This window comes from Ostrinia furnacalis, unplaced genomic scaffold (assembly GCF_004193835.3).
Source record: "Ostrinia furnacalis isolate ACB-3 unplaced genomic scaffold, ASM419383v2 OfSCF4670, whole genome shotgun sequence".
Classification (NCBI taxonomy): domain Eukaryota; kingdom Metazoa; phylum Arthropoda; class Insecta; order Lepidoptera; family Crambidae; genus Ostrinia; species Ostrinia furnacalis.
In genome coordinates this window covers 236,243-250,054 of record NW_021134909.1, presented here as the reverse complement: position 1 = coordinate 250,054, position 13,812 = coordinate 236,243, and the positions used below count along the sequence as shown (strand labels likewise).

The following is a 13,812-nucleotide window of genomic DNA, read 5'->3' as shown; positions in this document are numbered from 1 at the left end:
ATTTGAAACTTGCACCATCTTACTTTAACTTTGACAAACGTCAAAAATCTGTCAAACTCCATACAAAAAACGCCGGTTATCGTCATAGTTACGGTCAAAGTTAGGTGGTGCAACTCAGCCTTAGTCTGATTGTCTCTTACTGGGTACTGATTTTCCTTTAGTTAATAAAGTATTTTAACCGGGGATGAAAAGAAATTGTTCTTCAGCGCTATCTTCCAAAGAATCTAAAGAGAATGGAAGAATATTGTAAAGAGAGCTTTCAACCAACAGTCACAAATCTTGACATGTAAACGCCGCTCAGCGCACAATCGATACGGATCTACGGCTCGTCGCGTCACGCGATGCTCCATCTGCTGAAAGCTGAGCTTTTAACACCTCTTAACACTTTCTAAATCACTATTATCTACTCGAGGCGTGGCTAATTTTGAAGGCAATGTCGTATTTGTACACCTCAACTTTATGTTCAGAGATATTGCATTATGATAGATGCATTTCCAGACCATTTCACCTACTAAAATGCGTTTTAAAAATACTTTTGACAAATGTTAAAATCCACCTTGATTAAAAGGATAGGTTTAACTCTATTCAGGTAAAAATAGCTTGTAATTGAAATCTAGATTTTTATAGCTCACGTGATAGTCTTTAACATTGGCTCATTAGAGACACATAAAGAGCACTCCTACAGACAGGGTATAGGTACATACCTAGTGTTTTTTTACATAAACATCTGATATCAGTGTACATAACTACGCATTAACACAGATGACGATATTTACCGAATTCATTTTAATAAAATACTATTCTGATTCCTTGGAATTGTTTGTTTTGTCCTAAGTTTAACTCCGCAGTCGCACCTAAATCTAATTAGCACAATTAACACCAACCGTCTATTTTGTTGACATTCAGACTAACTGTACCTACTCAGTATAGGGAAATAATACACTGAGGTTATGTTTACACATTTTTGCGGCAAATGTGGATATTAATAGACATACGTCTGCCTTTAACCTCACGAGGAAGGTTAGAAACGACGAGAATTGTATCTAGGGTTGCCAGGTGTCCGGCTTTAACCGGACATGTTTGGCTTTTTAGGGACTTGTCCGGCCTGTCCGGCGTTTGTTGGGCTTTTTATGTGGCGGCCGCGCCAGTCGAAAGTCGAGCCACAGAATATTATCGAGCTCACTGTATGCGCGTATCAGGTTATATTGGGGTGGGACCGTGGGATACTATTGGTATGTCCGGCTTTTAGGGTTAAATGTCCGGCCAAATGAAGCACAAAGTCCGGCTTTTGTGTTTTTGGACCTGGCAACCCTGTGTAAGTATACCTACTTTAACTACTGCACTATTATAAACTTTGTTTATGTACTTTACTCGACTTGTATGTCAATGCAATTTAGTTGTAAAAGTAATTACATTTACATATTTTAAATCAAAACCACTGATAGCATCTAAAAAACACAGTCCGTATTTTTGAAGTCACTGTCATCTTCATATTTTAATTTGGTAAACAATAAAATAAATAATTTGTAAATGCTCTGTAGGCGTTTCGGAGAGTTAATTTAATAATGCAGCGTGCCCGAACAAATAGGGATAAAGAAGCAATTAAAGAGGTAAACGTCAACGGCGTCCGATTAATAAAATTATTAATTTTCATTTGTGAGAGCCGCGTGCGCATCCATGTCAATAAAATTAATTACAAAGACCCGAAACAATATCAATTAAAAAGATTATCACCAATTACCACGCGGCGGGTCGTCAAACATTGTTCCGAATTTAAATACAAATCGACTAATAAGTTTGGTGCGTCGATTAAATCGTTTTAATCGGGATATTAAGTGTATGGCTTAATTGTGCAACGTCTGCCCAGGATCTGTGAAGTCATTTATCGAGGAGTTTTTCTTTAATTAGTACGTACCCGCAAGCACGATGCTATCGCGCTCTCACCTCTCTATTCCTTGCTCGGAACTACTCCTGCGCCTCCCTCTCTGTTTGATCAACCGAAAATTCCTCTTGTACGACAAGGACGGCCTTATGTTTGTATGTGTCGAGATAGCGATCGCGCAGGCGCCGGCACCCACCGTTCCTAATGCGTGTTTTAAATGTTTACTAATGAGCACGATTATTTAAAGTGACAATTTGGGATTTCTCCGCCAGTAACAAATGCTCGACTCGCCTAGCTTTATATGGGAATAAACATTAACATACAATTTTATGTGCGCTTGTCCGTGGCATTCTTGGAGTTCTTTCTGTCGTAACACTGATAGTGGACGAACTTTGACATCGATTGAGGTTTCTTCCATTCCACTGATGTGGCTAAATAATTCTGAACACTGACATGATGGTTTGAGGCCCATTGAGAGGAGAGACAAGACAGATAATGGTTTCTTCGATGTAAGGGCCGGTGCCGTTAGATGTATGGGAATGCGAGAGAGCCAATAAACGCCAATATGAATGACCAAATGTAAAGGTCACTGATTTTCCGGATTATCACGTCGATAAGTTAAGTACAATCAGGCCTGTTCATCTCAGCGAGTTTACATCGAAAACAAAACACGCACGATGGCCCACCTACAGGATACTATTCGACAAGGCCTCACATACGAGCGAACATTAACTCACGCACGCGTATTCTTGTGTATGATGAAAAAAAATAAAGAAAATGGTGTACTAAATACTGTGCAGTATTTAACTGCCTAAATAATAATAAAAACACAGAATATGCTTTTTTAAGTTGCCTCAAGACACTGAGAGGTAAATAAGTAGTTAATATTATTCATGATAATTCATGCTAAATCATGTATTTCCTCCGCCATTTTCCGCAGTTTGGCACCTCACGTCACATCATTTTACCGAAGTCAGCCCTATTAGTCCAGTCATTATAGTAAGTTCACCTCGGAATTCGAGATACCCAGCTGTAAGTCTGTAAATACGTGTATATTGACACCCTAAAAGTTGTCTCAAAACCTACATATGGTAGGGTGTAAGCAACTATTAAATTTCAAGGTCAACGGTCACAAAAATCGGTTTTTTGCGCTTTTTTTAGAAATATCTCATTTCCTATGGGTTTTTTGCTATTTGTATTTATTATCAATATTGTAGAATACTAAATTCTCTACAAATTTTGTTTAAAAAATTTTTTTATACGGTGAACCGTTTTCGAGATAGAGGGCGGAGAGCGCGCGGTCACTGCATCACTTCAGGTCAACTTAAGCGGTTTAGGTTTTTCATACAAAAGGATTTTCCCGCTAATTCCCGTGGGAATTTCGGTAATTACTTGTTGTAAATAAGCTTTAAGTTTACTAAGGTACCTACATGCCAAATTTCAAGCGTCTAACTTCCGTTAAGCGTTTAGATTTTTCATACAAAAGGATTTTCCCGCTAATTCCTGTTCCCGTGGGAATTCCTAAGTAAACTATAACCTGCCCAGGTGTATGAAGAATAATTGTACCAAGTTTCGTTAAAATCCGTCGAGTAGTTTTTGTTTCTATAAGGAACATACAGACGGACAGAATTCTATACATGAAATATATTTTCAAAATAACTATCAGGGGGTGATTAGTGATCGATACTGATGCCAAAAATGCAATCAGTAAAATTTTTGTCTGTCTGTCTGTCCGTCTGTATGTTCCTTATAGAAACAAAAACTACTCGACGGATTTTAACGAAACTTGGTACAATTATTCTTCATACACCTGGGCAGGTTATAGTTTACTTAGGAATTCCCACGGGAACAGGAATTAGCGGGAAAATCCTTTTGTATGAAAAATCTAAACGCTTAACGGAAGTTAGACGCTTGAAATTTGGCATGTAGGTACCTTAGTAAACTTAAAGCTTATTTACAACAAGTAATTACCGAAATTCCCACGGGAATTAGCGGGAAAATCCTTTTGTATGAAAAACCTAAACCACTTAAGTTGACCTGAAGTGATGCAGTGACCGCGCGCTCTCCGCCCTCTATCTCAAAAACGGTTCACCGTATAAAATTTTTTTTTAAACAAAATTTGTAGAGAATTTAGTATTCTACAATATTGATAATAAATACAAATAGCAAAAAACCCATAGGAAATGAGATATTTCCAAAAAAAGCGCAAAAAACCGATTTTTGTGACCTTTGACCTTAAAATTTAATAGTTGCTTACACCCTACCATATGTAGGTTTTGAGACAACTTTTAGGGTGTCAATATACAAGTATTTACAGACTTACAGCTGGGTATCTCGAATTCCGAGATTCTTACCTAATTTAAGCTTAAATGACTGGACTATATAGCTTCGGCGCAGTGCCGATCACTGACGTTTGTCAATAAAATGGTGCTTGACTCTTGAGACAGGCTAAATTACACCATATTGTTAATGACATTGAGCATATATTTTTTAAATACCTTCGCGAAGTAATACTTCTGTACGTAGTACTTATTATTATTCTGTGGTACAATTCTAAGTGAAACCTGAGATGTTTCTATACAAAAATGTTTACAAGTCAATATTAATATGCGTTATGTGATTAAATGCTAAATGAAAACTAAACGAAAATGATTAAATACTACTTAAATTTCTTATTTTAATGTGGATATGTTAACAAGTCATGAATCATTTTCCTTCCTCATTTATAATCTAATTACTGCTTTCACTGTATTGTGTAACGAATCACTATAAATTACTTGTATCACCAATCATCATTTCGGCCAATATTATGTACAGTCGACAGCATATCAGACTATATGACTATATAACATTTTGGTTGCAAAGTCACCTCTATCGCAACTACGTAAGATACCAACAGTGTTTACGTTGACGTGCTGTTGACTGTACCTATATTAATACGATTTCACAATTTATTACATTGTAGGCATTAATAAACGAACACATTGAAAAAAGAATGTTTGCATGCACTGAACTGAATGTCTTTTTTTTTCAGACTAAAAAAAAATATAATAGGAGGTACTTAGTTAAAATATCGCCGATTCTGAAAAAGTCACATTTTCAGTCACAACACTATTGTATTGTCAGTGCAAATGTATAATCTGTGCACTACCATCACACAAACGTCATCGTCGGCGTTCAACAGTGGACATTATCCAAATGAGATGCAAAACTCCAAAGAAGTGGCGCTGCGTGGGTGTCGCTAATTGGCGGGCGGCACCGGGAGCGAAGCTTTTCATGGTATAAAGCACCGTTCGTTACATCAGTGATTCTGATTTGATTCATTCAAAATATGATTTGACAAAATTCTGAAGTATTTTCCAAAGAATTTTATTTATGTGATTATGCTAAAACTTAATATTACTCAATAAGATGTTGTTGAATAAGTAGATTGCAAGAAATCTAAAAAGGCAGAAGTACTACGAGGCCCACGGATCTAGGGGTAGAGTACGATTGAATTCGATATACTTAGGACAGGAAAGCTACTCCAAAGAACCATCCTAGACTGCATCTCACTTAACACCAGGTGCGATTGCGGTCAAATACCTGCCATGTCTAGCATAAAAAAAAGTGTAGCACTTTAAAGAAATAGTAATACATATTGGTCGGGTACTTGCTATCAAAATCAACTTTGGTCGGACGTACGACGTACGACGACTACAAGACGTAGACTCTTGTTCTACTTAACACATTTAACAACATTTCTACAGTAAAATCAACCTCTGTGAGCAACGTAGCCTCGATAGTCCATTTCCGATAGTAGAATAATTTTCATATTTATTTTGACACATAAAGACACGACACCCAACGAAACCTTCAGCCGAAACAGTTTTTACAAGTAAACATTAATTCAAGAGATGACAAGATTAACTACAAATGATGGCTCTTGTAAGGTATTCACCACCCATCAACATCGGCTTGTTATCGGTGAAACACGAACAAAACCGCGTGTAAAACTGATGGAATTATGAGTGTTGGGCGTCGCATCCATCACTATTGGCCGATAGCATCGGCAGCGCTGAGTTACGCGGGGTGATACCATCGGCCGTCAGTCCACTAGACACGGTCGTATGCGATATTTCTAAAGAGGACTAATATTATAAAGAGGAAAACTTTGTTTGTTTGTTTGGTTGTAATGAATAGGCTCAAAAACTACTGGACCGTTTTTAAAAATTCTTTCACCATTCGAAAACTACATTATCCACGGGTAACATAGGCTAAATTTTATTTTGGAAAAAAATTGGGTTCAGGGGTCCACGCGCGCGAAGCCGCGGGCGGAAAGCTAGTCTATATATTAAAAGAAAGTCGTGTTAGTTACTCCACTTATAACTCAAGAACGGCTGAACCGATTTAGCTGAAAATTGTCAGGGAGGTAGTTTAGAGCCAGGAGAAGGACAGGATACTTTTTATCCCGTTCGAAATTAAAAAAAAAGTCTGCTTATTTATTGCCATTAAGGCGGAACAAAGTTCGCCGGGTCAGCTAGTTTATAAATATGGCCCGCCCCGACTGTGTTGAAATGTGTATTACATTCAATAAGTAGCGATCTTGTCGCGACAAGGAAAAATTTCCGTGCTTTAAAGCGATTTTGTGAAAAATATCACTGACAGGTAGCTAACTGCTCATAAGATAGGCCCCCTTAATTGATATTTATTGTCCGTGGTGCATATCTTTTCATTATTATTCTGTTTAATGGCTTCAATTGTGCGTATTTGAAGCACACTAGTTTCGCCAATGTCGAGTGTTTAACGAGACACGGTGGACAGTAAAATTTGAAGATTTCCCGGTGATAATTTAATTAATTAATTATCTACTATATAAAAATAAGTCGGGTTTTCCTCCCTGACGCTATAACTCCAGAACGCACGAACCGATTTCCACGGTTTTGCATTCGTTGGAAAGGTCTCGGGCTCCGTGAGGTTTATAGCAAAGAAAATTCGGGAAAAGGGGGTAAAACGGGATCCACGCGTACGAAGTCGCGGGCGGCCGCTAGTTTATATATCAATTATTTTTATTTATTTATTTATTTATTCATTTGCAATAACATATTCAGCACATACAGGTATACATGCATTCATACATTGACCCTGTAAGGGTGTAGCAAAGTTACATTTACTTATTTAATACTAGTTAACATCTACGAATTAAATTAACATTTACGAATACATTAACAATTACGAATGCTTAATGGTAATAATTAGCCTTAATAATAATTACATTATTTTATTGTACAATTATACATATAGTAAATTATATTATTATATTATTTATTATTATGAGTTGGATATTGCACTATATTACATTTTACTTTGTTGATGATATTGACACATTCTCTTTCATTTTTTTAAGGGTTAGGTCACTCATGTAATCGTCAACACTGTAGTAACTTTTATCAAATAATAGGGATCTCAATTTAAATTTGAATGTATTTGTTTTTGTTTCAGTTTTTAGGTATTCAGGGAGTTTATTATAAATTTGGATGCAGCGATACTGTGGACCGTTTCTGTACATTTCTAACTTAGGGACTGGGAGTGCAAGTTGGTGTCGGCGGCGTATATTTTTGTCGTTTTGGAACAGATGTTTATTATTTTTTACGAATAGAGCAGCTTCCATTATGTACAGTGACGGGAGAGTTAGGACCCGTTCCTTGATAAAATGTGGTTTACAGCTTTCCCTTCTGCTAATATTTACAATTATACGCAGGCACTTCTTTTGGGCCACAAATAGGTCTTTAGCTTCGGCGGTGTGGCCCCACATGACGATTCCGTACCGAAGCCAGGCGTAGGCATAGGCGTAATAAGCGGTCAGGGCACACTGTTTATTTGTGTTTGTTTTGAGGAGATTTAGCGCGTATATGAATTGTGATATTTTTGATTTAGTGGTTTCTATATGTTTTTTCCAGTTAAGGTGTGTNAATGCATTACAATTACGGGGGATTTGCAGCACAGCAGAGCAGAGCAGTTCGTGGTGCATATCTTTTCATAAATGTTTTTCATAAACCTTTGTTTGTCACCTGTCATCCGTTTTGCAATGGAGAGAAGTCGAACCTTAATTTCAAACTCCTATGTTCTTCTGATTAATTTCGTTGCGGGTCCAATGACAGTTTAACTTTCCCCCGGGACAAACTTGACCTTCATTGGTTGGATTTTTATGACGGTCAAGCTGTAGATCCTGGCTACACAGGAGTTGCAGTGGTGGGAACGAGAGGTGGGAATAGTCCCGTATTCAATAGATGGCGCTGCACGTAGCAAGTGACGCGTTGATGTCTTTTGCACTGCGTACTCATATTTAGTTCGTTCGTTCGTTCGTTCGTTCGTTTCAGCCAAATGACGTCCACTGCTGGACAAAGGCCTCCCCCAAGGTTTTCCACAATGAACGGTCCTGCGCTGCCCGCATCCGGGCTCTTCCCGCGACCTTTACTAGATCGTCGGTCCACCTAGTAGGAGGCCTGCCCACGCTACGTCTTACAGCCCGTGGTCGCCACTCGAGAACTTTCCTGCCCCAACGGCCATCGTCTCTACGAGCTATGTGCCCCGCCCACTGCCACTTGATTTTAGCAATTCTGGGAGCTATGTTGGTTACTTCATATTTAGTGTATTTTAGTAAATCGTAGTCAAAAAAATGTAAAACTGTAATACACACTCACTTTGCGATTCCCATTCAAGATTAAACTACAGTGCTACATTACTCAAGGAAATATTTAGTGGGTACAATAACGTAGTAGAGGAGCGTTGATGTATTTTGTACCTGAGATCGAAACAACAAATACCTAATTGAGAATTTGTATCGCAACTGCAAATTAAATAAAGTATTTAAGCTTTCAGCTAAGTCTTCATTTTTACTCTAAATTCTACATTAATTTAAATACGTTTTCCCATATACTGTTCTAAAGCTTAACGTTATTATGAAGAAAAAAAACAAATGTAAACAGTAACAAACATAAAAATGAAATACGACTTCCAAATATCACTAGCGGCGTTACGATTAGCCAGTGATAAGTTGTAATTAAATATTCAAACAAACAGATCGGAGAGATAAGAAGCATAAAATAGGCATTTAAAAGTATAAGTCAAAGCATAACGAAAAGCGATAAAGCACGACCGTAAACGAGGCGAGCTTTAAAGTTCCCCAAAGTCCGGGACCGAATAATTTTCCAGCAACTAAAACAGTGACAGCTGTCAAAACTAGCTCTAATTATAGGGGCTAATTCACACGAGCTCCTTTAGTTATGGGCCGCCTAAGTTTTGATCTATTCTACTCGTACACGGAAACTCCAACTAATCCTTTTTTTTACGGGGAAAATGTGCGTTGAATCGCATACCTACCCTGCGGGGATAATCCTGAGTCAACTGCTGAACCTCAGAAAGAAATACATTTACCCTTTACTTATGAGATATGTAGAGGCTCCTTAAGAGCAAAATATTAATTGACGATTTGTAACTATTTAAACAGTCTATGTACAAATAAAGTTATTTTGACTTTGGCTTTGATGCTAATTAAAAATACATTACTTATTACATTCTTATCAAAAAAATATCTTTTATACGAAAAAAAGTTGCAAGAAGTGGGGTAAAGCGAAAATTTCTCCTTCTCTTTGTTATTTTAGTAAATAAATCAATAGTTTTATGGCTTTCGCCATGTGAATCGTCCCTTAGACTTTGGACACGCGACAAAACCGCCAAAAGATGAATATGAATATCATCAAAACAAATATGCCATTAAACTATGGGAGGTCCACTAATTGTTGATCACATGCAAATCACCGCTGGACCATATTAAACTAAATTCCCATACATGAAAATAAATAAAATGTTTGTTTGTTTGATTACAGCAATTATTTATGTCTGCAATTTACCTAATTTGTTGAAATTGCATTGGAGAATTTTTAGTTGACAAGATACGCCACAGAGAATTTAAATGAGGCACAAGATACCTAATTAGCTAAATATATACGCGGTACGATTTATTGATGTTATTTTATAAAAAAATTCGTCTTATTAGTCAGACCAAAATTAAAACTCAACGACAGTGACAAATAAATTAATTCATAAAATTAGATCATTTTACATAACCATTTTGTGCAATGAAATATGAACTAGCTGACATTGCTGCGTCTACAAACATCGATCGATGTCGATTTTCTCATAATTTAAATCTGAAAATAAAAAGATTTTCTAATGTCCAATAAAATAAATAAATAATAAATAAATAATTTATTCATTAAAATAAGAGCATTATACGAACTTATTATGCTAGAGTTTACATATAGTTCACAGTCTTTTGTAGCCTGAGCTAGGTTAAAAACCTGTGTTTCAGGCGAAAAAAGCTCACACATTAACTAGTGATTAAATATAAATTAACAATTTGCTATATTAAATACAATTTTTTAAAATACTTAGGTTAAAACTTAGATTACATAGGTACTACAAGTAGCTCCTCAGTTAAGTCATATGTCAAACATTAAAGGTACTTAAATACGGCTTTTTTACAGTTATATAAANTGCATATAGGTGTACGGTGCGAACGCTATGTGGTTCCGAAGGCTGAACTTTGTATCTATGTCTGGCATTAGAGAGTACAATTTTCCGACTAGTTGAGGAGAAAGTTTCTCGAACACGATGCCGTTGTTGCGGCTTCTGAACGCCTCCTCGCCGTACAAACAACTGATCAAGTCGCAAGTGTAACTCTGCAAGGTGCGAAACTGCTCCATGTATGTTTGGTCGTCTTTTTGTATCTTGTTTGCGGATTTCATGGCTGAGAAGATCTTTTTGTACCTGTGAAAGAGAAGTGTTGTTTGAAATTGTCGCTTATTAGACGATAAATACAAAAAAACGGCAGTGCAATTGTTGCCAGTTGTGTAATGTTAGAATATTTCTACGTGCTCGGCGACCGGACTTTAGTCTGTAGTCGTTAAGTATACTCACAGCATGATAAGCCCGGCGGCGGCATCAACCAGCGCGGCGGAGGCAGCCAGCAGCGGCGCGGCCAGCGGCAGCAGCGCCGGCACCGCGCCCGAATCGCGTGAATACACTACGCGATACATCCCTAGTAATGGTCCAGTAGTGTAGTGTACTCACAGCATGATGAGCCCGGCGGCGGCTTCAATGAGTGCGGCGGAGGAAGTCACAAGCGGCGCTACCGGCGGCCCACGTAGCGTGTACACTCCGCGGTAGGTAAAGTCCGGTCGCCGAGCACGTAGAATTTCGTTCGCACACTCACTCACTGCAGCCACCCGTCGCGCAGTCGCGACATCAATATAATTACGCGCGAGCGATAAGGATGGGTAGCTTGGGGTCAATGGACGAAATTCTACGTGCTCGGCGACCGGACTTTAGTCTATAGTAGTGTAGTGTACTCACAGCATGATAAGCCCGGCGGCGGCATCGACCAGCGCGGTGGAGGCAGCCACGGGTCGCGTGTACACTCTGCGGTACATCCCTAATAGGTAAAGTCCGGTCGCCGGTCACCGTAGAATTTCGTCCTTACCCATCCTTATCGCTCGCGCGTAATTATATTGCTGTCGCGCTCGCACACTCACTGCGGCCACCCATGTAGACTAGTGTATAGTCGTTTTGTGTACTTACAGCATGATGAGCCCGGCTGCAGCTTCGACCAGCGCGGCGGAGGCAGCCAGCAGCGGCGCGGCCAGCGGCAGCAGCGCCGGCACCGCGCCGAATCGCGTATAAACTACGCGGTACATTCCTAATAGTGGTCGTGGCTCACAAACTCACTGCGGCCACCCGTCGCGCAGTCGCGACAGCAATATGATTACGCGCGAGCGATAAGGATGGGTAGCTTGGGGTCATTGGACGAAATTCTACGTGCTCGGCGACCGGACTTTAGTCTATAGTCGTTTAGTGTACTCACAACATGATGAGCCCGGCGGCGGCATCGACCAGCGCGGTGGAGGCAGCCACGGGTCGCGTGTACACTCTGCGGTACATCCCTAATAGGTAAAGTCCGGTCACCGAGCACGTAGAATTTCGTCCTTACCCATCCTTATCGCTCGCACGTAATGATATTGCTGTCGCGCTCGCACACTCACTACGGCCACCCATCGCGCAGTCGCGACTATAGACTATTCTATAGTCGTTAAGTATACTCACAGCATTATAAACCCCGCGGCAGCATCGACCAGCGCGGCGATGGCAGCCAGCAGCGGCGCGGCCAGCGGCAGCAGCGCCGGCATCGCGCCCGAATCGCGTGTACACTACGCGATACATCCCTAGTAATGGTCCAATAGTTTAGTATACTCACAGCATGATGAGCCCGGCGGCGGCTTCAATGAGTGCGGCGGAGGAAGTCACAAGCGGCGCTACCGGCGGCCCACGTAGCGTGTACACTCCGCGGTAGGTAAAGTCCGGTCGCCGAGCACGTAAAATTTCGCTCGCACACTCACTCACTGCAGCCGCGCAGTCGCGACATCAATATAATTACGCGCGAGCGATAAGGATGGGTAGCTTGGGGTCATTGGACAAAATTCTACGTGCTCACGGACCGGGCTTTAGTCGTGTAGTGTACTCACAGCATGATGAGCCCGGCGGCAGCATCGACCAGCGCGGCGGAGGCAGCCAGCAGCGGCGCGGCCAGCGGCAGCAGCGCCGGCACCGCGCCCGCGCGCGTTTACACTCTGCGTCACGTCCCTAGAAGTGGTCCAGTAATACTCACGGCATGATGAGCCCGGCGGCGGCTTCAATGAGCGCAGCGGAGGGAGTCACGAGCGGCGCCACCAGCTGCCCACGTCGTGTGTACACTCCGCGGTACATCCCTAATAGGTAAAGTCCGGTCGCCGAGCACGTAGAATTTCATCCAATAACCCCAATCTACCCAGCTTTGTCGCTAGCGCGTAATATTGCTGTCGCGCTCACACACTCACTGCGGTCACACGTCGTGCAGTCGCGTAGCTTAGGGTAGTTGGACGAAATTCTCGGCGACTGGACTTTAGTCTATAGTCGTTTAGTATACTCACAGCATGATGAACCCGGCAGCAGCATCGACCAGCGCGGCGAAGGCAGCCACGGGCGGCGAGGTACTGCGCCCACGTCGCGTGTACACTCCGCGGTACATCCCTAATAGGTAGAATTTCGTCCTTACCCATCCTTATCGCTCGCGCGTAATTATATTGCTGTCGCGCTCGCACAGTCACTGCGGCCGCCCATCGCGCATTTAAGTATACTCATAGCATGATGAGCCCAGCAGCGGTATCGCCCGCGCTCGTACGCCGCGTCAGCTCCGCCCGAGCGATAAGGATGGGTAGCTTGGGGTTATTGGATGAAATTCTACGTGCTCACGGACCAGGCTGTAGTGTACTCACAGCATGATAAGCCCGGCAGCGGCATCGACCAGCGCGGCGGAGGCAGCCAGCAGCGGCGCGGCCAGCGACAGCAGCGCCGGCACCGCGCCCGCGCTCGCGCGCCGTGTCAGCTCCGCTCGGGCCGCGCGGACTGCCGCGGATGACACGCTGTGCAGTATGCGCATGTCATCTGCAACGATACATCATTAGCCCATTTATGCTCAGAACTATTTAGGTCTCCTATTTTTATGTTATTAATTTGGCATATTTACAGCTTCTTTTATAGGCATCGCAAGGAAACATGTACCATTGGGTCATTTTCGTGCCTCTGGGCATATACATATGGGTTAAGAATAGCAGTGTAAATGTTACAGTCAAAGTGATAAATGTGAAAATTATAAATAATCGCCGGTTATTATGAATAATTACCGCATGATTTGGTAAATGTGATTAATATGAGATCATTTTAGTGTGTATAAACTAAATAGCGCCGCACCCTAAGCTATTTTTCACTTTAAATCAAAACAATGTGTTATAGGCATTATGGCAAAGTAATGTTATGCAAAAAACATTCCAAACTCATTTTGCCAAATTATATTA

The 13,812-nt window shown here is 41.1% G+C and overlaps 1 protein-coding gene across 1 annotated transcript; it reads right to left on the bottom strand.

Moving 5' to 3' along the window:
• Positions 1 to 10,410: 10,410 nt before the first annotated feature.
• Positions 10,411 to 13,412, bottom strand: LOC114359829 (uncharacterized). The gene is made up of 2 exons (XM_028314342.1): positions 13,234 to 13,412; positions 10,411 to 10,693 (listed from the first exon to the last, which is right to left on the bottom strand). Exons 1-2 carry the CDS (start codon positions 13,395 to 13,397, stop codon positions 10,411 to 10,413), a joined length of 447 nt encoding a protein of 148 aa, XP_028170143.1. The 5' UTR covers positions 13,398 to 13,412.
• Positions 13,413 to 13,812: the final 400 nt, after the last annotated feature.